The sequence below is a fragment of the Anoplophora glabripennis genome, unplaced genomic scaffold (genome assembly GCF_000390285.2).
Source record: "Anoplophora glabripennis isolate ALB-LARVAE unplaced genomic scaffold, Agla_2.0 scaffold158, whole genome shotgun sequence".
In the NCBI taxonomy this organism is placed as follows: domain Eukaryota; kingdom Metazoa; phylum Arthropoda; class Insecta; order Coleoptera; family Cerambycidae; genus Anoplophora; species Anoplophora glabripennis.
In genome coordinates this window covers 815,471-838,073 of record NW_019416265.1, presented here as the reverse complement: position 1 = coordinate 838,073, position 22,603 = coordinate 815,471, and the positions used below count along the sequence as shown (strand labels likewise).

General features: G+C 31.4%; 1 protein-coding gene across 1 annotated transcript in view; it reads right to left on the bottom strand.

Moving 5' to 3' along the window:
- Positions 1-21,815, bottom strand: part of LOC111691326 (max dimerization protein 1-like) — a gene marked incomplete at its 5' end in the record, with an annotated part of 87,511 nt that extends 65,696 nt beyond the window's left edge. The window contains 1 exon segment of the mRNA XM_023457321.1: positions 21,701-21,815. Within this exon segment, the coding sequence (XP_023313089.1) occupies positions 21,701-21,815 (115 nt within the window).
- Between the last annotated feature and the right edge of the window lie 788 nt (positions 21,816-22,603).

Here is a 22,603-nt window from a genome sequence, read left to right as displayed (position 1 = left end):
TAGTGTGGGAAGGTCGGCAGCAATGGATATGTAGGTATACAATTTTGAATATTGTTAGTTATAGCATCGTTTAATATTATTGTAAGTAGTTATATATACAAAATGTAATACAATTTCCTTAACAATGACACCTAAATATGTATTCTTTGGAACAGAAAAGTACATTTTGTAAGAAAACCTTCAAATTAACGTTTGATGTCAAGATTTTACGTAAATGTCAAAAAAATGCAGGAACAAAACAAGGACTGTCCACAGGTTCCACTTCATTGTGATTCCGTGTTTTGGTATGATTTATTATGTATTACCACTTACAATAATATTAAACTATAACCAACGTTTGTTACTTGTATTTTTGTTACAAAATCACTGGTTTAATGCTCCATTGATTAGTCTAAATCTATAATTTCCAATATTGTTCCATTTTAACTTAAAATTTGTAAGTAACTTTGAAGTAACGCCCTGTTGTGTAATGAAAAATATAGGCAATGACTGTAACTGAGCTCTATCTAATATTATGCTATAATGATATAAAGAAAGAACTAGTGAAAATATAGATTTATAGAAGTGTTTATAGTGTTAGAAGTTTGACTGCCTTAATTTTAACAGTCCCTAAATTATTTTTAATACGTATGATTATTTGGACGACGTGAATCTTTGGGTACTTTAATTACATATTTTTCAAATTCATAATTTGATTAAAAGTTAAGTTCCTGTTTAGAGGTTCATAATTACTAAAATTCGAGCTAAAATTTAAGCACAACACTATCTCCGTACTACAAAATCGATAAATTTCTTTCAAAACTAGAAAAAAATTGACTTGAAATTTATTAAATGTTTCACAAATGTAAACAACTATTTACATTTTTTCTGTAGGACAAGTCTGCCGCGTGCACACGTGGTGGGTATCAGCTGTGTAGCGCTGTTGTCACGTTGTGAAGAAACTATCCAATATTAATACTCGCTGTATTTTGAAAACTGTTAATCTTATGCCCCTATAATATACAACTTTTTTGTTCATTTATGATTACTCTATCTCATGCTGTCAAGTTATGGCAGTTATACTTCTTACACCCTGTATAAGCTTAATTAAAGGACTAAGGAAAGAAAAGATTAAAGTATAACAACGACAATGTCGAATAATATCTCAAAATCACAGTTCTCACAGACTAGCTACATTAATTGTTGGAAAGTTAAAAATATACAGTTTGATCATTATAAATAACAAATTTCAACGATATTTTCTGGAAACTATAACACTAACAAAAAACTATGTTCTATTGAAAAAAAAAATGTATAGAGTTTTCAATATACTTTTTTACATCTCAAATAACAACACAAAATATTTGTGCAATTTCTTAAGATATGTCTGAAACAAGAAGGCTGTAGAACTACTTTTTATACTATCACAGTTCTTAACTAAAATGGTTCGACTGCTTAATTATAGCAATTATAGCAACCTCTAGACGACGGAAACTTCTACTAAACGGACAGGTTTTCAGTTACCAAACATTCTTCATGCATGTATCTGTATGAAATACCTCTTATCAACGGACATTCTTAACAACGGACCCGGACAATTTTTTTTGGAAATTACATATTGTTTTGTTTGTAATGTTCACTCTTTACAACGGACAATAAAATAGGCAATAAACTATATTGAGGGTAAGATTTAGGCTGCTTAAAAATTACCTGCTACCTGCTACCAGCTAGCTACAAGAATTTATGGCTGATAAAACCCTATAAATTACAATTATTATATGTATAGGCATTTTGTATTCAATTGCGTTCGTGAGTTCAAAATTCAAACCATTAAAATGTATCCAATTAAGAGAAGGTTTTTAAATCTCGAAGAAAAAAAATTCTGTAATAGACTGCTCCGAAAAGGAGTTGTATAGTGAAAATGGGAATCTACAGCAGAAAAAGAAACTTAAACTGATGGTAGTGCTATCGATTCTGTAGTGTATGACTGGTTTTGTAAAGTCACAAGTAAAAATATTCCGGTATCTGGACCTGTATACAGCTATGAATAAATAAATTTATTTCTACTTTTACACACTTTTATCGAATTTTATTAAATACTTCTCGACAACGGACGCCTCTACATAACGGACAATTATTTTTCCCCTTCACTGTCCGCTGTGGAGAAGTTTCACTGTATATGATTTTTTTATTAATGTCCCCTTTTTGCTTGAGAGTATCAGCAATTTTTTAGGTGGATCATACACCCGACCACCCCTCGATTCGTGCCTTAATATAACAATTTCTTTTTATTAAAATCAATATAATAGAGAAATAGAGACATATAGGTTCCGTGTATCATTAAAATTTCAAATTTACAGCTGTAGAAAGATAAATAGACACTGGCAATCTAGACAAATGAATATTTAATACTTGATTAGATCTTTGCTTCTAGTTTTAATGAATCGGTATAAAATAATATAAGTGCTATTTATTGAGTGGACTTTTGCTTAGTTCGAAAACTGAAAAGCGATTCATCAAAGTGTTTATTTAATTATAGATTGTGACTGCGCTTAATTAAATTGATGTTGATTCTCGCTGGAATGTGCCACCAATCTGCATTCCATTTATGTTTCGCCGAGGCCTCACTTGGTTATTAATTACTCTTATTCCTTTACGCTTGCAATTGCCGCTGCAATTACGATTTATTTATTTATTTTAATATTTCAGATGGTATTTTTTTTTAAATGTCACCAGCATAAATAACATTATTTTGAAGATTCTGAATATAGTATATTTTCTTGTTGTTCTACATACATCTCATTTAGTCCATTTCATTTTCTTTTTTGAATTTATAAAGAGTTAATTGTTCCTTAGCGCAGAGTTTCTCGCTTATTACAGTGTTACACTGTACTAAAGGATATGCACTAATGTCCTTAGGGACAAATAATGTATTTAGGGTCGATCATAAATACCTACGCTTTTTTAAGTGCTCATTTACTTTCTTATTTAAGCTTATATTTTATGTTAAATTAAGCATTAAACAAATACAAATATTTTTTCTAATAATGTAGCTTAAACATCTAATGGCAAGTAACAAATTTATCCCACGTTATAGTTCTAAGTAAAACAAAAGCGAAGAAAATTTTTATTTCTGCCTGTTGGCGGCTGTTTCAAAACTGTATCGTCTTTCCAAACAGCAAATAAGTAATTTTTTTTAAAGATGTATCCCTTAAGTTTAACTTGCGCCCAAAGATTCACCTTGGATACCAAAATAGATCGAAAAAATCATAATATTGGCTTATTCATTAATATTCATCTATTTATTAACGTTTTTTTAACAATAGTCGTTTACAATCCCCGACAAGACATATCATGAAAATTTGCGGCTATAAATTATTATGTTGAAATATTTAAACTTTAGCGCCGCCTATAATGTTGTGGCTCTAGTAAATACTGATTTACGTGTAATTAATTGCAAACTGAAGCACTAATCAAATATTAAACTTTATGAATTTGAACATTTCACATTTGAGCTGACCAAATCTCTATAAAATATTAATTGCTTACGTTAAACAACGAATTTGTAACGTTCCACATAATGTTAAATAATATGCTAATGATACATTTCATATTTGTACATTATATTATGTATTTGAGGTCGTACCGAATTTTAATGTCAATTTCTATGAGGTAAAAGATGTTAAATATACAACTGAAGAAACAAAATTTCATTTCTCTTGGCCGTGCATAAAAAACTTTGAGTGTGCATTCCGCTTTCAATTCCACGCTAGATATTTCGCGTATTATTAAAGATTGAGTTGTGGTTTTCACCGATTCACAATTTTTTTGAGAGAAACCTGTAGGTTGAAATAGTGTTTCAAAACGTTTTCCAGTTACAGCCAAAAATTTTTTTCATAATTGTAGTGATTCCTCTACATGGATAGATTTTGTTTCGAAGTATCGATAACCTATGTCTTCGATGAACGGTTTTTGACTTATGTACTGATTAGTTATGTTTATTTTAAAGGACGTCGTAGCTGGCCATGGCCTGTTTAAAAACAGGGTGTTATGTGCTTTCCACAAGTATGTAGTCTGCATCTATTTAAAAAAAATTAAATTATAGCTGCAGAGGCATGAAAGTACCTACTCCTCAAAAAAAAAAAAAGATTGAGGATACCCCTGAATTATCTCACTTATCATTGCCATATTCAAACTGAACAGATTTGAATTGATTAGGTCAATTTTTTTTAACGAAAACGTAGGCTTTTCTGGACATAGGTATGTCCATAAATGTATTTTTTGGTAGTACCTACTATTAAAACTTTTTATTATGGCTACTAATAGCAACAAATTCGCCTTAACAATGCATTTGGAAAAAAAGAAAATGATATAACTTGACTTTTCCAGTTAAGTATGATATGATATATGGGGTCTGTTCAGAAAATAACCGAACTTGCATCGTTGTTTTAGAAAATCGCACGTTTCAAAAATTGTAACTAACATTTACACACGTTGCTCTTAAATAAATATATCATGAATACTAAGTGAGATCTCAACAATCCAAGGACATGTGGTTACAGGGGAGGTAATACCACAGAGTATTGGGTCCTCTGTGGTTATACGCAAAGCAATGCTGCCAACCGTATACCACTAAATATCTCCATTAGCGCGTAATTCAGAAAGTTCGGTTATTTTCTAAACATACCTCGTGTACTATAAATATATTTTTTGAATGCGAAAAACACTCGCTTTTTAACTAAGCCATGGTCAGATATCGTTATTATTTAAAAATATATAATTTAGATCTATAAGTCGAACACTTCTGCTGTAAATAATTATTGGAGCTGTTTCAAGGTTAAAATCTATGTAAAAAATAACGAAAATACTTTTTAACTTAAAAATTGTATGTCAAAAAGTGACCCAACTTCGTGAAAACCACAATTTATTTATATTTTCAGCAATAATCGAGATACAATTTAATGTTAGTAAAATTACGTAAAATTCAAGTTTTCCGCATTAATGCGAAAAATAAATTATGTAAATTTTAGTTATTAATATGCAACTTTCCAAAATAATCGCGTCTATTAAAAAAAAAACTTATATCAAATGCCATTTTCCTCTTCTACTAAGTATCTGCCAAATGAGGAAATACCACGGGATACATATTATAAAATGTGTAAAAATACTGTAGCTCAGAAGCAACGGTTTTACGACATACTAATTTGAAGTTCTTTTCCGAAAATAACTTGTCCTCCGATATTTAACGTTATTTAATACATATAAGAATACGAAAACAAATGATTTATGGTTCAAACATGATCAGAGGTTTCCGGGAAGGTGGTTAGGTACTAACAGAATTATAAGGTGGCCCGCTCGTTCACCAGATTTGACCACATCGGATTTTTTCGTATGGGGTCATTTAAAAATCTGTATATCAGGACCCTATAGAAGACATGGCAGATTTGTATAATAAAATTTATGGACTTACGAAGGCTTTAGATCGTGTCATCAAGGGAGAGAGTATTGTAAAGCCTGCAATGTCGAACTAACGAGAAGACTAACATTGTGTATTAATGCCGAGGGACTTAATTTTGAACATTTATTAAAATCTTTGTTTTAACTTACTTCAGTAACTACGTCTACATCTCTGCTATTTTTTCTGTAGTTGATTATTTGTTTTTTTATAGTTTATTGTTTTTTTATTTAGTATAACAATATTTTAAAAGAATATTTTGTCTCAGTGTGATTTAAATAAAATAATAGATTTTCCTTTTAATTGCCAGTGTTGCGAGAAACAACTACTCCGCGGGCTATATGCCCCGACCGGCATTGAATTATACTCGCAACACCTAGTGCGACAGCTAGAATCGTTCGTCTGTGCCTCCAGGCACAGACCGCGTTTCGGACTTATTAGTCCTCATCAGTGTGTCATAGTTGTCGGTTGTCTCACCTATGACGCACGCGGAGTAGTTGTTTCTCGCAACACTGGCAATTAAAAACATTCTGTTTTGCTCTCTGTGGCTGGCAGTCGTGCAACAAAGTATCTGCAATACAGCAGGTCGCTTCCTACTGTAGCCATTTGATGGCACAGTTGGGAGTCAGCACGACAGATGGAGCCATTTGCACTCCGCGTACAACAGATTTTCCTGTTACATAATACTTTGCATATTGAAGTCTACATGTCTCGAAAGCAAGTAAATATTGGGAAAAACTTTATATTACAAAAATTACTCAAAATTTAACGACCTTTCAGATGGACCACATTTCCACGTTCCAGGAATAAAAAAATTTTTTAGTATCGCCACGCCATCTATACAGAAACATTTGAACTAATAATTCTAATTGCAATTTGAAGCTATTCGAAGACCTAACAACCCCACTTGCCGGAACTAAAATATTTTTTTTCATTTCGGAGATATTGGCAGCGGAAATGTTAAATGGCACACTCTGTGTATGGTAACTAAAAAGTTCATAACCTTCAACATTTTCATCATTTCATTTTTTTTAATAAAGTATGTAAAATACTATTTCCACTGTCAGCGATTTTAATAAATATTAATTTACATATAATTAATTATAAACTGAAGTTTTAATCAAATGCAGAAGTACAGGATTACCAATATTTCACGTTTCAGCTCTAAAATATTGAACGGGCTACATGGAATAACAGGGTTCTACATATACTGTTAAATTATTTGCTAACGGCAAGTTTTATTAATTAATAAAATTGCACCGCAACATAATGAAGTTAGTACAAAGGGCATCGTAAAACCATTCTCCCGCTTTCGATACTATCGGGAATAATGGTTCGAATGTGGTATGGGGAAATCCTTTATGTAGACTGCTTTGGTACAGTCAGGTCATGACCTACTGCTATATAAGTAACTATTGAGGATATACTGCAGGTTATAAAAGAAGTGCTATCAACTTCTATTAATTGACGTACAACTATTTAACATGGAGTCTTTTAACAAAGTTTCTACAAGGTGTATTCATTAATTAATGAAACGGCATTTATACTCAAAATTTTAGTTATATGAGGGTTGCCTTTTATATTTCGGGAATCGATTTTTAGTCGCTATCCTTTGTTTACTGTGACTTGAAAAATTCATCTCGGTATAAACATTTAGCTGCCAAAACATGTGTTCGCGTTGGATCCCACATAATTTGACAAATGTTCAAAAAAATTCTCGTTTCATTGCTTGAAAGAAAAGGTCAACAAATACGAATGTGGTGCTCCAAAACACATTATGACATTTGACAAATCATGGATCTATGCGTTTGAACCTGAAAGTAAACAGCAGTCGATTGTATGGGTCTTTCAAAATGAGCCAAATCCAACAAAAGTTGTTCGTTCACGAATCACTTCTAAGCAAATGGTCGCCTATTTCTCCGAAAAAAAAACGGACATGTGGTAACTGTACCATTAGTGCAACGTCGGAAGGTAAATTGTGAATGGGACACAACCATTTGTTTGCCAGAAGTCTCCGAAAAAATAAGGCAAACTAACCGCTGAAGACTCATCATTCTCCAACAAAACAATGCGAGTTCTTACACATCAGCTCAAACAAGTGAACTGAAGAAGTGGAATTGATGCGTCATCCGCCGTACAGCCCTGATTTAGCACCCAATGATTTTTTTTTTACTTCCGCACATCAAAAATAAATTTCGAGGTCAACATTTCTCGACGCCTGAAGAAGCGATTGAGCGTTCAAAATGCATGTTTTGGAGGTACATCAGAATGGAAAAAGTGTTTGGAAAATTGGTTCAAACGCATGCAAAATTGTATTGATGGAGAACATTTAAAAAAAATAATAAAGCCGTATACGACCTCTTTTTTTGATCTCTACTCCCAAAATGTACCTCGTAATTAATATTACTATTTTATTATCAAAATGGTAGGTAGTAATAAAATAAAGAATACACAGAGGTATCGTAAAACTTCTCTGGAAAATTTGTCAAAATAAAAAAAAGGTGTTTGTATGTCTAATAAAATCTTTCATATCTGTTTCACTCTGTATAATACATTGCAAATTTCTGTACAGTTGTAAATTTATGTTTATTTCCATATGGCAATGGCAAATAATAATTGGTGTACCGAAAATAACGATTAGGTATATATGCAAAACAATGAAATACATAAAAAGGAATTAAAACATAAATAAAGCTAGGTTAGAAATTTTGGTAATATAATTAGTAGAATTGTCCTTTTTGTGTTTTTTTTGTTAGACATATGTAATAAACACAATTGTAACAGATACGTTGTACCAAAATAAAAGCATTTTTTTAAAACTACTTCTTTTACGACTGTACATTCGTTATATTTGTAGATAAACACTATGTAAGCACTGTTTAACAATAACTAAATAACTATATTGCAAACAGTAGTACATTGAAGTGACAAGACTCAAATACTTAGAAACACATTCGAGGGGTATAAATGCAAAATTCACATTATCCATAATTTTTCGAAATAGAGTTAGTGCATCTTCTTCATCGTGTTGAATGAACTACACCATTTTAAAGTTTAGAAGTGGTAGAAAAATCACATTTTCGTATTTATTTTAAATTGGGGAATCTGAATTGTTTCAAAAGTCACATTCTCCTACGATCTGATGTTGCCAAAACTATAAGAAATATGTGAGCAACGTGAAGAGCCTGCAGCTTTTGTTATCTAAGAATATCAGATATTAGAAATTTTACTGTCAACATTTTTTGTACTTTGCAATTTTAGGTTCATTATAAAAATATTTCACTTCATCTACCGTATTCTAAGTATTTTGTGCAGCTTTTTATTTTGATTATGAACTATTACATTACCTACATAAAATTTTTATTGATATACCATTGAGTTTGTTTCCAAGTTCCTTTTCTTAGCTTAACTTCATGAATTTTAGTGTAAAAAATAATATTATGTAGAATAATTTGGAGCAAAAGTACCATTATCCAAAAAGTTGTATCAAAACTCACATTATCCAAACTTTAAATCACTTTCTTGGAGTCAAATATTGTTGTGCTGTCATTTCACCAATTAAGAAGTTCTAATACAAGTACCAAAAAAAAATTTCAGAGCCTTAAGTCACTTGAAAAGTGAGAAATCAGTTATTCCTTCTTCCTGAAAAATTTTAAAAAGTGGATAATGTGAGTTTGGCATCTATACCCCTCATTCGATAGTATAACTTCTAAAGCCAATGCGTGTGTCTATTATTTGTCAAGTATTTTGTTGGGTCAAGTCATTTTAATACAATTTTACTCTATAGGTATTTATAATACTTAAATAAAAAGTTTATTTACATTTTCTAACAATTTAAAAAATGGGACATTTTTGTTAATGTTACTTCAAATGTGTTTTCAAAGAAAAATTTTAGGTGGAGGCTGCATTTTAAATAGTGTATAAACTTTATAAAGTATAAAATATGTTTCAAATGATTTCAGAGACCGCATTTAAGAGCAAAATGGAGGAACACCCAAAGAAAATATTAATAAGCAAAAAATACCAACAGAACATGTAGTAAACTTTCTTATTTATATATACAAAATGGTTTGTTGACAATTTAACTAAATAAAAGCTGGACAATAATAGATATCAAAATAATAAAGAAAAAAAAAAGATATTGTCAAGAGGTTGCCTGGTCTGTTAGATATAATAAAACCCTCATAAGAAGTATTCATACGAAAAATATCAAGATTAAGGAGGTGTCAAGAGCTTAGGGTAACATAGGGGAATATCGACCTCATTCTAATATAAAAATAATTATGCAAAAGTGTATCTGTTCGTTCTATTAAAATTAGAGGTTAATTTATATAAAACTTCAGAATCGTTGAAAGATGAGGAATTTCTAACAACAAACATAAAAATAATAATATTTTATAAGTAGTATTAATTACTATTTGATTAATGTGAATGGAGAAAGATATTTAACATTATTATACCATTTGAGAGTTGAGGCGTTACGATTCTAGTTAAATATGAGGGTTGGGCTTTAAGTGAAAACGAATACATCTTGCATGTATCAATTACAGTTGGTAACTGATTTCCCAAACACTATTTATCTACACTTTCTGTAAGTTGATATGCATATTTAAAAAAGGTTTTAAATCTTCGCAAAAAATAAATGATTTTATTTTAGAGATAGACTGCTAATAAATGAAATACAAAGAAGTGGTTCAAGGCAGGATCCTTGAGGTACACCAGAAGTGACTAAGGAAGTATTAGATTTAAACCATTCTATGAAACACAAATATATTGTCTGTGTTGCGAAAGATATGATAGCGAAAGACTGAGTAAGCTATCACTAAAACTCAAACGATCTAGTTTATATAGTAATAAGTCGTGACTAACCCTGTTGAAGGTCTTTGAAAACTCTCTATAGACATATCTACTTGAACTTTATGACCAATCAATTTGGAATGTAACGCAACTAATTAAAACATGGATTTGGAGAAACAATTTTTTTTTTACTTTTTTAATTTACAGCAAAGTCATTCAGGATGATAATCGGTTGATAATAATCTTTTATGTTAGATGGACTACTGTCTGGACTAATACTGTAGTATTAGGAAAAACTCTTGATAATTTCCACTGATTAGGACAATAATAGTTAAAATTAAATTAAATTAATCATATCTCTAAAGATTTTAGGACATACTACTGTGTCCAAAAAATAAGGTGAACTACTTATTTAAGATTCGCGGGTATTATGAAAGCATACAATAATTTTTTTGTAGGTTGGTAGTACTGTTCTTGATATCTAAACAGAGTTTCAAGTCAATATATTCAATTGCTGCAGAGCTATTAGTGTTTTTAAAAACATTCGAAAGTAAGTTTATCGATTTTCACTATGTCTGATTTTGTTGAGCAAATAATTTGCATCAAATTTTGTTTGTGGAATGAATATTCTGCTGCGGGAACGTTGACGATGTTGCGGAAAGCCTTTAGTGATGAGGTTATGTTGCAAAAAAATGTTGCAAAAAGTTGTAAAGAAGGCAGAGAAGCGTTAAGGACGAATAGCGTGCCGGACGATCATCAACGTCAACTGATGTACAACAATAAGAGACCTTGTTGATATTGTTGACATTTCAAAAGGTTCAGTAAATACCATTTAAAAAGATTTGTTGTGCCTTAGACGCGTGAAATCTCGTTTGGTTCCAAAAACGCTCAACTTTTTGGAAAAACAGCGTCATGTTGACATCATTACTGGGGACAAGACTTGGATCTACGATTACGATCCGGAAACTGCCTATCAATCGAGTGAATATCATGCCAGAGGTGAACCAAGACCTAAAAAATCACGCCAAAGTCACTCAAAAATCAAGGTCATGAATTTCTTCCAACCGGCCAACTGGAATATTATTTGCGTGTTATGCGTCGTTTGCGTGATACATTTCGTTGCAAAAGGACGGTATTATGGACAAACAACTTTTGGATTTTGCGTCATGATAATGCACCGGCTCACACAGCATTGATATTCGAGACCATTTCGTCAAAAATTCTACTCGTATCGTTCCGCAACCACCGTGTTCGCCGGATTTAGTACCAAGTGACTTCTGGCTGTTCCCTAAACTTAAAAGACCTCTCCGTGGACACCGTTTCGACTCGATCGAGGAAATAAATGCCGAATCGACGAAAACATTGAAGGCCATACCAGAAAAAAGTTTTCAGACTGTTTCGAGAGTTGGAAAAAACGTGGGCATTAGTGCATTGTATCGGATGGGGATTACTTTGAGGGCGACCAAATTGATTTGGAAGCATAAATAAAGATTATTTATTTTTTAAACAAATTTACCTTAATTTTTGAACAACGAGTTATATAGGTACAAATATTTATACGCGAACCAGTAGGTTTACAAATATTCGTATGCGGTCGTTGGTTGGTAAAAGCGTTTATCTCTGAAACTTTTTCAGCAACTACGACCATATTTTATTTCAATTCTTTATTGTCTGTCTGTTTCTCACAAAATTAAATAAAGCTGCTGGCAATAGAACTTCACCACTCCAAATAATTAAGTGGCTATGTAGAAATCCATTTACTTTTTACAATAAGCTAGAAGCCGGTTGGCGCAGCGAAATAATTATTGCTAACTTTGTCGAGTGGTAGCCCTGGAAACGAGAAATTGGATTATTAGGAAGTAGCTGAAAGGCAGATGAGGTTGACTGGTCCTCGACACTAATACCCATCAGGATCACCACCATTATTGATTTACACGGGGTCTGGTAAACACATCTTCCACCGCCGGATATGACATCCTGCTCCGCCATTTGCATTTCATCAAATACTTTCCGATTTATGTATATTTGATTTTTATGGTAACTGGTTTTTGATGGCGAAAACATCCAGCTACGCTTTAATCATGTTTATATGACAGCTAGCTGCAGATTACCGCGTTCCGCTACATTTATATTATTTATTACTTGTGTCAAATTTGTAATGTGAAACATTATTTATTTTATACAACATACAATAAGCCATGCATCACAAATTCGATGTCGGAGACTGGCGTTGTGCTAGCAAGTTTTTACTTTGAAAGGAAATCGCTGAAACTGTCTGCGAGAACGTGTTTATTTATATGCGAGAGACTCGAGATTTTTCATACTCTCGACAAACTAGCATTTCATCACTGCCCTCAGAGTGCAGTTGTAAGATTTTTAAGAGTAAGGTATAGAAAGCATAGGGTGAATGATGCCATCAATTCACTGCCTCTATGATGATGTGGTTAATTCGAATTTTACCATTACACTTAGAAGCAATCTCAAGTAATTTGTTTTATTTTCTGTCCCTGTTTGTTTGAATATTTTTCCACTTGCAAAAATAAACTTGAACAATTAATGAAATCAACCTTTGCACTAAAAGGGTGAGTCAAGGGTTGCTTTAATGGAATTACTTTAGCCTAACTAACCAAAAATCTCACATTGAAAGAACATCATTAGCTTTAAATTTATGTATAACTATTTTCTAGTGCGACATTTTAGTTAAAAAAAATCCATTAATACAATCCTTTATGTTTCTTTTGGTTAATGGGTTGGTTTTATTAATATTTTAAATTTACTTTCACCGACAGAAAAAAAACTAAAATACTAATACAATAATAATACAGATATTTAAACTGGAAAAATTTGAATGTGAAAATATCGTGTATTATTGCAATAAAATTAGTGTAAAAAAAGAGTTACATAAAATTGTATTAAAAAAGCTATTTTAAGTGTTTTTGTAAGTAGGCCCTATATTTACACAAATTTATTGCAAAAATATTAAATAAGTATTTGTAGATTCACAATAAAAATGTGAAATTACAATATGGAAAAAGGGGTCATCCATCCAAAACAATTCTGAATGACAAACAGAAGAGCTGTTCTAGAATGTTTTTTTTTAATTAGTAAAATCAGTTGCCTAGTGCTCTTTAGCTGCGAACACGTAGAAAAAACATTATGAAAACTCGTACAATAATTCCTAAAATGAGGTCAGGCACAAATTTGGTGAAAATTCAATCACGACATTATTGTGATTGTTTTTACAATTGTGATATTATTACCAACGAAATATAGGTTTTCTAAAATTATCAAATAATATTGTACGTAAGTTTGATACAATTTGTGCCTCTCATCATTTTAGGAACAATTGTGTGAACTTCTATGACAGATATTTAGTTGAATGCTTTACTTCTTTTTTTTTTGTATTGGAAAGGTGATTGTTAGAAGCGACAAATTTCGATCACCACTACAGAAAAAGTATTTACTCTAACAACTCATTATACTATAAGCTTTTTGATTGCTAATAACTGAACTGCCATCACCATACTGAGGAATCTATAAGTTTAATCATTTTAATAATTTTATTTATTAGATATAGGAATATTGTATAGTTGTTGTAAATTTATTTCTGGGAGGTAATCGACAAACTATTAAAAAAATAATTTAATTTACGCTTGAAATTTGTTTTTTATACGCTACATTTTATAGATATTCTATTTTCCATTTTGCTATATTTAGTCCAATTATATTTTAAATAAAAATTATTATAAAAATAAAATTTTTTATTTAAAATTTGAAATAATCTAATCATATATCTACTATATGTAAAATAATAATGTAAAAATACACTGAAAGTTTACAAAAAGCACTGCAATGTTACATTGCAAATTTTGTAAACTATACTTTACAACAAAATTGAAAATTATATATTCAATATACGTTAGAAGCATTAGAGTGTATTTTACTAATTAAAATATTTGTATATGTTGCTTTAGCGTGTGGAGGGGAGTTATAAACCAAATAATGATAGAGAAAATCTGACATAGGTGTTCTGTTTCATAATTTTTACAGAAGACATCGCAGTTGTTACAAGAGATATCAAAAAAAATTAAATGACGCTTACACAATTTTTTCCATAATACACAGCGACGTACCTTATTCCATATTTTCGGAAATATGCTACTAAAGTCGTTTATTTCTAATGGAACACATTATATTTGTATTTTCGGCAAGTTATTCATCATCAAAGTCCGCAAGATTACTATAGTTTGACTAAATTCGATCTCTTGAATGTACGGTTCGAATAATGGGCACTGTGTATCAAACTATAATTATTTTCGATAACTTATCTGTTCCCAAAGTTATATCAGTGAAAATTGCACCACTCTGTATAAAAATTACAAATGAATTAGTATAGGAGCATTGTGAGGAGCGTGGAATAATGTTGCGTAATATCAAAAAAAATTGTAATACAATTTCTTAAAAATTGATACCTACCGAAAAGAAAAGACAGAGCATGTTTAATCTTTCCATATTTGAAGAAGTCTTTGCCTTATGCTTACGCTTTAGGTACTAATTACATTTACAATTTTATGCGCACCTATATATAACTCGGGACACTCAGTAGATTATCATGTTTATGTAAATATGAAAGTGCCCCTATTTTCGAGTTCTACAGTTATGGGAGTTGTACACAAGGTCTCTCAGGACTTGTGGTAAAAACTCGGGAGTGAGTATGTGGGGTTACAATAACGTCAGCACTTTATACAAGCCTTCGTTAATGAGTTACGGGCCTCTTAAGTTACAAATTTTAAACTGGATTTTATTTACAATTTCTAAACTATTTATTTGGGTTTAATGCAAATTTAGTGGTGTATAACACATGTGCTTATTTTTACCATTATAAAGAAATTTCCATTGTTCCTCGAGTGTCGGGGAGGGTCTATGCCTAATAGTGAATAATCCCAAATTTTGACAAGGATGATGATCATGGTCTTCAACTATTAAAAATAAGTTCACAGACGATTTATTAACGAAGATGCGCTATTGTTTGAATCCGATAAAATTAGTTGTTTAGGTGAAATTTCCAATTTTACATAGCACTGCATACCGACAGCGCATCCGCCATTTTTTATATGTGGGACCGCATTGTTGTTAACAAAACTGTTGGTAAATGCTGTTATATTAGATTAGAATTGTATTAAAATATGAAAATGGTGTTGAATTGAAGTTGCAGTTGTATAACAATTTAATGCCAATCAGTATTGAGAATGCAAATAAAAAAATTGTAAATTAAACTCAATAGCAAGATAAAAACACTATCAAATCAAATGTTCGACTGACCGTTTTCTACCCCTACACACTTACTAAGTCTGGCAAGGTTACTTCATTGTATTTGTAACAGCTCTATATTGCAGCTCTATATCTTATCGGCTTTAACAATATCATAGTGGAAGATAATTTTGGTCAATAGTTCATCTCTTGATTGTACGAGCGTTGAATAACTTTCCTAATTTATTATTTTAAAAACATACTGACAAATAAATTTGTCTGAAAATACCTGCCTCTCGTAACTTTCGATCGATACAAATAAAAGTTCTATCGTTGGGTAAAATTCTATCGGGAAATCGTTCGCAATAAAGCCTTCTGGCTTTTGGAGTTACCTGAAGTCAATTTATACAATAAGTGCATGTGTGCATATACATTAAAAGTATATGCTGCCATTATAACAATTAAAGTGAAATATAAAGATATGAAGATTTATTGTAAACTGACAAGTTATATTATTATGTGATAAGTTGCATAATTGTGGACTAAAAGTTTTTTTAACTTTATAGTATTCAGTACATATTGTTTCGAAAAGGGACGGAAACTGGTATTATTTAAATAATACCAGATCTTAACTTCGATTTTATATTTGAAGTCTTATTATGAGAGAAACTTTCGCGAGTAAGTAAAATTTACGTCGAACAAATTATATTAATACAGAATAATATTTGTTAATGTACTATTTTTTATTCTGTAATACTGATTGACATTAAAACGTTTTAAAATTGCAATTTAGATTGCATCTTTTTCATATCTTAACACACTTTTATCTAGCAGTAATTACCAACTACTTTGTTAACAACAATACGATCCCACTTATGAAAAAATGGCGGAGGTGCCGGTAGTATGTAGTGCCATGTTGCCAATTTTATCGAAATCAAACTAGAGTACATTTTCGTTAGTAAATCGTTTGAGATTGCTTTTAATAGTTGCAGATCGTGATCATCATCTCTGTTAAAATTATATTCTGAATTATTCACCATTGGACATAGTCCGTCCTGACATTCACAGGACAATGAAAATTTATTAATAATGCCAAAAATAATATATGGATATGTATTAATATAATAATAATAATAATATCTCTACTCCTCATTCTAACTACGAGAATTAGCCAAGAAGTCGGAGACTTGTGCGGGAGAGGAGGTGGCATATTATTATTACGCAGGCCGCATTTGCGCCCAGGATCGACTTATGTTGGTAGGCCCTAACCACCATTCAGTGCAGGAATGAGGGAAACCTGGAAAACCTCATTAATTAGGGGGGTGGTCAAATGCCAACCGGTGTCAATCTCTCACATTGACCCAAGCCAACATTCTTCCATCCTACCATACCTGCACAGAGGGTGCCAATCCTCCGTACAAGCATAGCTAATCTACGGTCTACCGGCCGCGGGATTCGAAACCCGGGCAGATCGACACATCGATTTAAGTACTGACGCCTTAAACCGTGCGGCTATCGACCGACATGTTATATTATCAACTATATTTGCATTAAAATCAAACGCAAAGTTCAGGAATTATAAATTAAAACAGGTCAGTGAAGTACTGACAATATTTTGAATCTACATCTACTCACTCCCAATTTTTTTACCAGGACTTCAACAAATCCTAAGAGGGCTCAATTTGTCAGTTACAATAGCTTTGATTCATCAATGTATACAGCTACCTCTAGAGTTCCTCAGAGTTTTACTTTGGGCCTACTTCTGTTCATTTTATTTATTTAAGATTTAACTGACGTTATTAACTGCTGCTAACTTTTATTTGCTGATGACTTAAAAATATGTTCATCTGTCAACTCCTTGAATAATTGTCAGCAAATGCAAAAATATTTTGGTCGTATTCAACATTGGTGCCAGTCGAATAAGTTACATCTAAATGTAAACAATCATTATGTTAATTTAACTACTAAATAAAATAATACTTTACTATCGCGTTGTGAATCGCGTAATGATTTGGGTGTATTGATAAAAAATTTTCATTTAATGAGCATGTATAATACAAAACCAACGAAGTTATGACTTTTTATGGTTTCATTATTAGAAACTGTATAAAGTTCACGTGTGTTAATGCACTTGAATAAGCAGCTTTAATATGGTACCCCCATTATAATGCACACAAACGATTGATTGATAGTGTTCACAGTAATTTTTTAAAGTACGTAGCATTTAAAGATTCTGGATTTTATCCTGAAATAAGATCTGTTAACTAACCAGTCCTATATCACGGTTTGTTTGTTAGATAGTTTGTATTGCATTAGCGTTTTTATATAAGTTGCTTCCTAACGCGCCCGATTGTGCGATTTTATTTTCCGATATTAATTTATATTGTTCCTAAAATTAATTCAAGAAATATGGACCCTACATAAATGTTTATAAGCCACATAACCGTCAAACTTTAGCAACCCAACATTGCACGATTCATACTGATAACGAAAATCCCCTAAATCTCGGTGACACCAATATTAATGATTCGTTTGCAATGATCAATGACAACTCGTTACATGTGCACTCGATATACCTTGATCTTACTATTTTAATAATTTTTAATTTAACCAAAATTTAATGGCCAACATGAAGGAAATAAAATTACTGTTCCAAACAAACCTACTGGTCACGTGGCTTGTAATCATTTATGAATGCTGTGTAGTAATTACTTTTAAATGTCTTAAGTCTAAGACAAATATATGTATGCTGAGGTCACCGCTATATGTTATGTGTGTTAACTTTAGTTGTATAAGTCATCCGTATGACATTTTTTACGGGTTATTAAAATCTTTATTGATCACTTCGCCAACTGATTTTTTTTTGTTCTAGTATTTTTTATTTATTTTTTCTTGCTTTACTGCATTCTATATTTGATGTTGTATTGTGTTTCTATATACTTAATATTATTCTTGTTTGCATTACCAATGTCGAAACCAATTTTAATTGTTTTTGTTAGTATGAAATACATTCAATGAAATGATGTAAAAACATCGAAATTACCATCTCTGTAGCATCTTTGTAAAACTCTTGCAATAAGAACTGAGAGTCGTCAATCTCCCGCTATTATAAAGACCGAAGTAATTTTCAGAGAAGCAACTAAATAAGCGAACTGAAACGCATTATAATTCAGCTTACAACTACGTAATGAATATACTATGTGCAACAAACCAATGTTTGCATCGAGTAAAAAGCCAATATGAAGTAAATGAATGGTTTACCCGCATAAAAAGGGAATGCTAATGAATGATTAGACGGTCGTTAAGAGGGCCATTATTCATTGCTAGCGCGTAACTCAGTTAACAAAGATGCACGCTGGTTTCGCGTTGATAATTAGATTGTTTAGTGCGCCATGCAGACGACAATGACTAAATATCGGACGTAAATCGATCCTCTTCCTGCTTTCCATAACAGATATTTTGTCTTGCGAATTGCACTCGGTGCGGGGTTCATCAAACTTTGATGAAAACGAATCCGTATTTTCACCATAATACGGCTCAGTTAAATTTACTTTTTTCGCTTTTATGGTTGTTTAGAAAATCAAATAGAATTAATTGGCGAATACGATTATATCAAAATTTTAGTGTAGTGAAGAATATTATAAGCCTTTAAATTATCTTGATAATTAAATATCAGTTATTAAGTATGTGCTAAACTAATAAAAATTATGGAAATTCACATAGGCTTTTTACATATTTGTACTGGTTTTTATACACAAAAAATGTAAATGAATTGGAAATACATTATACATTGCATAGAACTACACTTTTGAGTATATATTTTCATTTTGTGACGTATTCTTATCTTTTACGTTGTACTTTTACATTTTAAAATGTATTATTCCTAATCCTTTATGTGTTTTCACTACAGGGTGTTATAAGCTTGACTGCCTTAATTTTAACAGACGATATAATACATTAAAATAAACAAAAAACCTTATATGACATGGGTTCTAAACTCAACCATTTCCGAGAAAAAAATTATCAAAATCTACAACTTGATGTACAAAAGTTCGATTAATTAAGGAATATTGACATAACTGCGTGCATAGAGAACCATAAAATACAACGTTTATCACTTTTTTGAACTTCTTTATGCTTAATTCTAAAAAATAATTAGCGTTGTAATAAATTTAAAATTCGATAAAATTCATATCGAGCAATGTGACAACGGCGCGGCGGATAACAAGAGGTAATAAACTGTCTAGCAATACGCAATTCAGCTGGTATCTGGAATTGGCCCGTGTCTAAGTATTTTTTGCGTACCACTATTTCCTTTTCTTGAGGTATTTTCCAGCGAGTGCGCGAAAATTGGATTCGGTGTCGTGCGTGCATCAAAAATGGTGGTGGGCACTTTGAGCATATGTTGTAGATTGTTTTGTACTTGTGGGTTTTAAAATTACTGAATTTTGTTTTTTGGTAAGTACCTGAATTATCTTTACTACGTATGATTATTTGGACGACGTGAATCTTTGGGTACTTTAATTACATATTTTTTAAGTTCATACTTTGATTAAAAGTTAAGATCCTGTTTTAAGAGATTCACAATTACTAAAATTCGAGCTAAAATTTATGCACAACACTATATTCCTATTACAAAATCGATACATTTTATTTATTTAAAAACTGGAAAATGATTGTCTTGAAATTTACTAAATATTTCACAATAATAGTTGATTACATTTTCTCCGTAGGACAAGTCTGCCGCGTACACACGTGGTATGCATCAGATGTTTAGCGTTAGGTTAAGCGCTGTTGTCACGTTGTGATGAAACTCCCCAATATTAATACACGCTGTATTTTGAAAAATGTACCCCTGTAATATACAACTTTTTTATTCATTTATGATTACTCTATCTCATGTAACGGCAGTCAAACTTCTTACACCCTGTATATTTGGTGTAAATAAAAGTATTATTTATTTGTTAATAAAAACAAATGTATAAGGAAAATAATTGTTTTAGAATGTTAGGTTATTTAGTATGTTTCATATTGTTAACGTTTTCACTATGTTTTATAACTGAATATGAGTATTTAGTATTATGTTCGATTAATTATTCAGTTTATAGTACGTATACTTTATTCTGTGACTTATTGCTTTTTGAAGAGTAGTATGGAACCTATCTATTTACAGTATTGCTAAAAAACACACTCATCCGACCATATATAGCACTTTGCTTATTAAAACATTTTTTTCGATTTTCTGTCTTTATTAGGTCTTCCGAATACGTGGTTAAAATTAATGACATTGTGATGAATTCCCTATATATTAATTAGTTCGACAAATAACTGATTTGAATTTATGTATCTGAAAAATGAAGTTAGGTATAAAATAATTTTATTTTTACAACTGGACTTTGCAATGGACAGTGCTGGTTGTTACATTTCAATAGTTACACTCGTATAGTTGAAGCATATAGTTTATGCCTCAACAACTTCTCATAGCTATTATCATTTGTCAACAGTAGACGTTGAGTAATAATTTTTCTTGCACAATTATTAAGTGATAGACGTGGAACTTTTATTCAAGAAATCAAGAAACTCACGTAGTCATAAGTTTCAAATATGTTATAGCATATCAAACTTATCTGAAATCTCTATTTTGTCGGGTAAGTGGTATTTTCCCTTTTACCTTCTTTTCTTAAATTTTACATTTATAACGTTACCTTTAGTATTAATATTATTTTGTTGCATATTCATATTTACATCATTAAACTAAACCGGTTCTGTTAGAAGCCCCGTGTTCCCGAACTCCAATAATAACTTTTTTGGTTATCATGTTTCATCGGCAATCCTCCAAATATATAAAGTAAAGAAACGGTGAAATGGAATACTGAAATTACATACTGAAATTACTTTTATTGCATTAACATTGGCAATTTTGTCATGTCTTATTATGGTGCTAAGTTGACAGTTCCAGTAATGAGCAATAGTAATAACAGTACAAAATTATGTCACCCGATCGAAAAATCTTTGGAAAATAATTATTAAAAAAATTAAAATTATGTAATTAAATACATAATGTTCTTTCGAATTATTTGATTGATGCTAACTCATTATTAGCAAAGTTAGACTTACGCGAACTGAAATTTAGATATACCTAATTGAGGTGTTTCTCTATTGACAAAGGGCGATCAAGTAGAGTGGTAATAAAATGCAAGAATGGTACAAGCAACTTACCTTTATAAACCTTTTCGCCTTAGTTAAAAGTCCTAATGTTGTGTGTCTAGATGCTTCGGGGCCCAACGGTACTATATCTTTAAGTTTCTCTAAGCAGTTTCGCAGATGTGCACGTCTGTGAACAAAGTAAGTTGTTACTTCGGACGTTTTAAAATATTTCATCCAAATAAAAAAGTTTTAATGTCCTCGCATTTATCTTAAACTTGGCAAAAGTTTATTTACAGGGGAATAGAAATTTTGTGTATATTTATTCACTTCATAAAAGAAGTCTTAAAAAACTGTTGAGTAAATCATTACGTAAAAAAAGTCTGGAAACGGAATTTATGACAATCACGTCATTACTATACTGTGATATAACTCGAGTATACGTAGGTTTAAACCTCGATTGGGTCTATTGATATTTTATCGCTGGTAAAACCACTAGTTCTATTGGTAACCAAAATCGCCTATCGCTAGGTAAAACAGTTGTGAAGTATTTTTGTTAGGAGTAAATATCAATCGTGACAATGATCTTGTAAAAGCATTTTTCAAAATTTTATATTTCCAAACGTTAAAATATCCCGTTTATTATTTTTAATTACGATTAATTAAGTAAAATAGGAAATAAAAATTATACTCAGGAAGAGCAAACACGCGAATGTTAGGGCGGCTGCCATGTTGTACAGAATTGGCTGTAAGTCGGGTTCCACAGACCACCTAGTCTGGCTGTATCTAATATCAATGCACGGGTACTAGTGACGGCACATTGCGGGGAAGTGGAGTGTGCGAGGTAATCTGACCGCGCATCCTGTGAACAGGTCCGGATTAAGCAATATTTTTACACTTATGACAAATATTCATTTTTCAAGTTTGGAATTCAGAAAATAATATATTTTAATGTTGCTTGCTTATATTAAATCAACC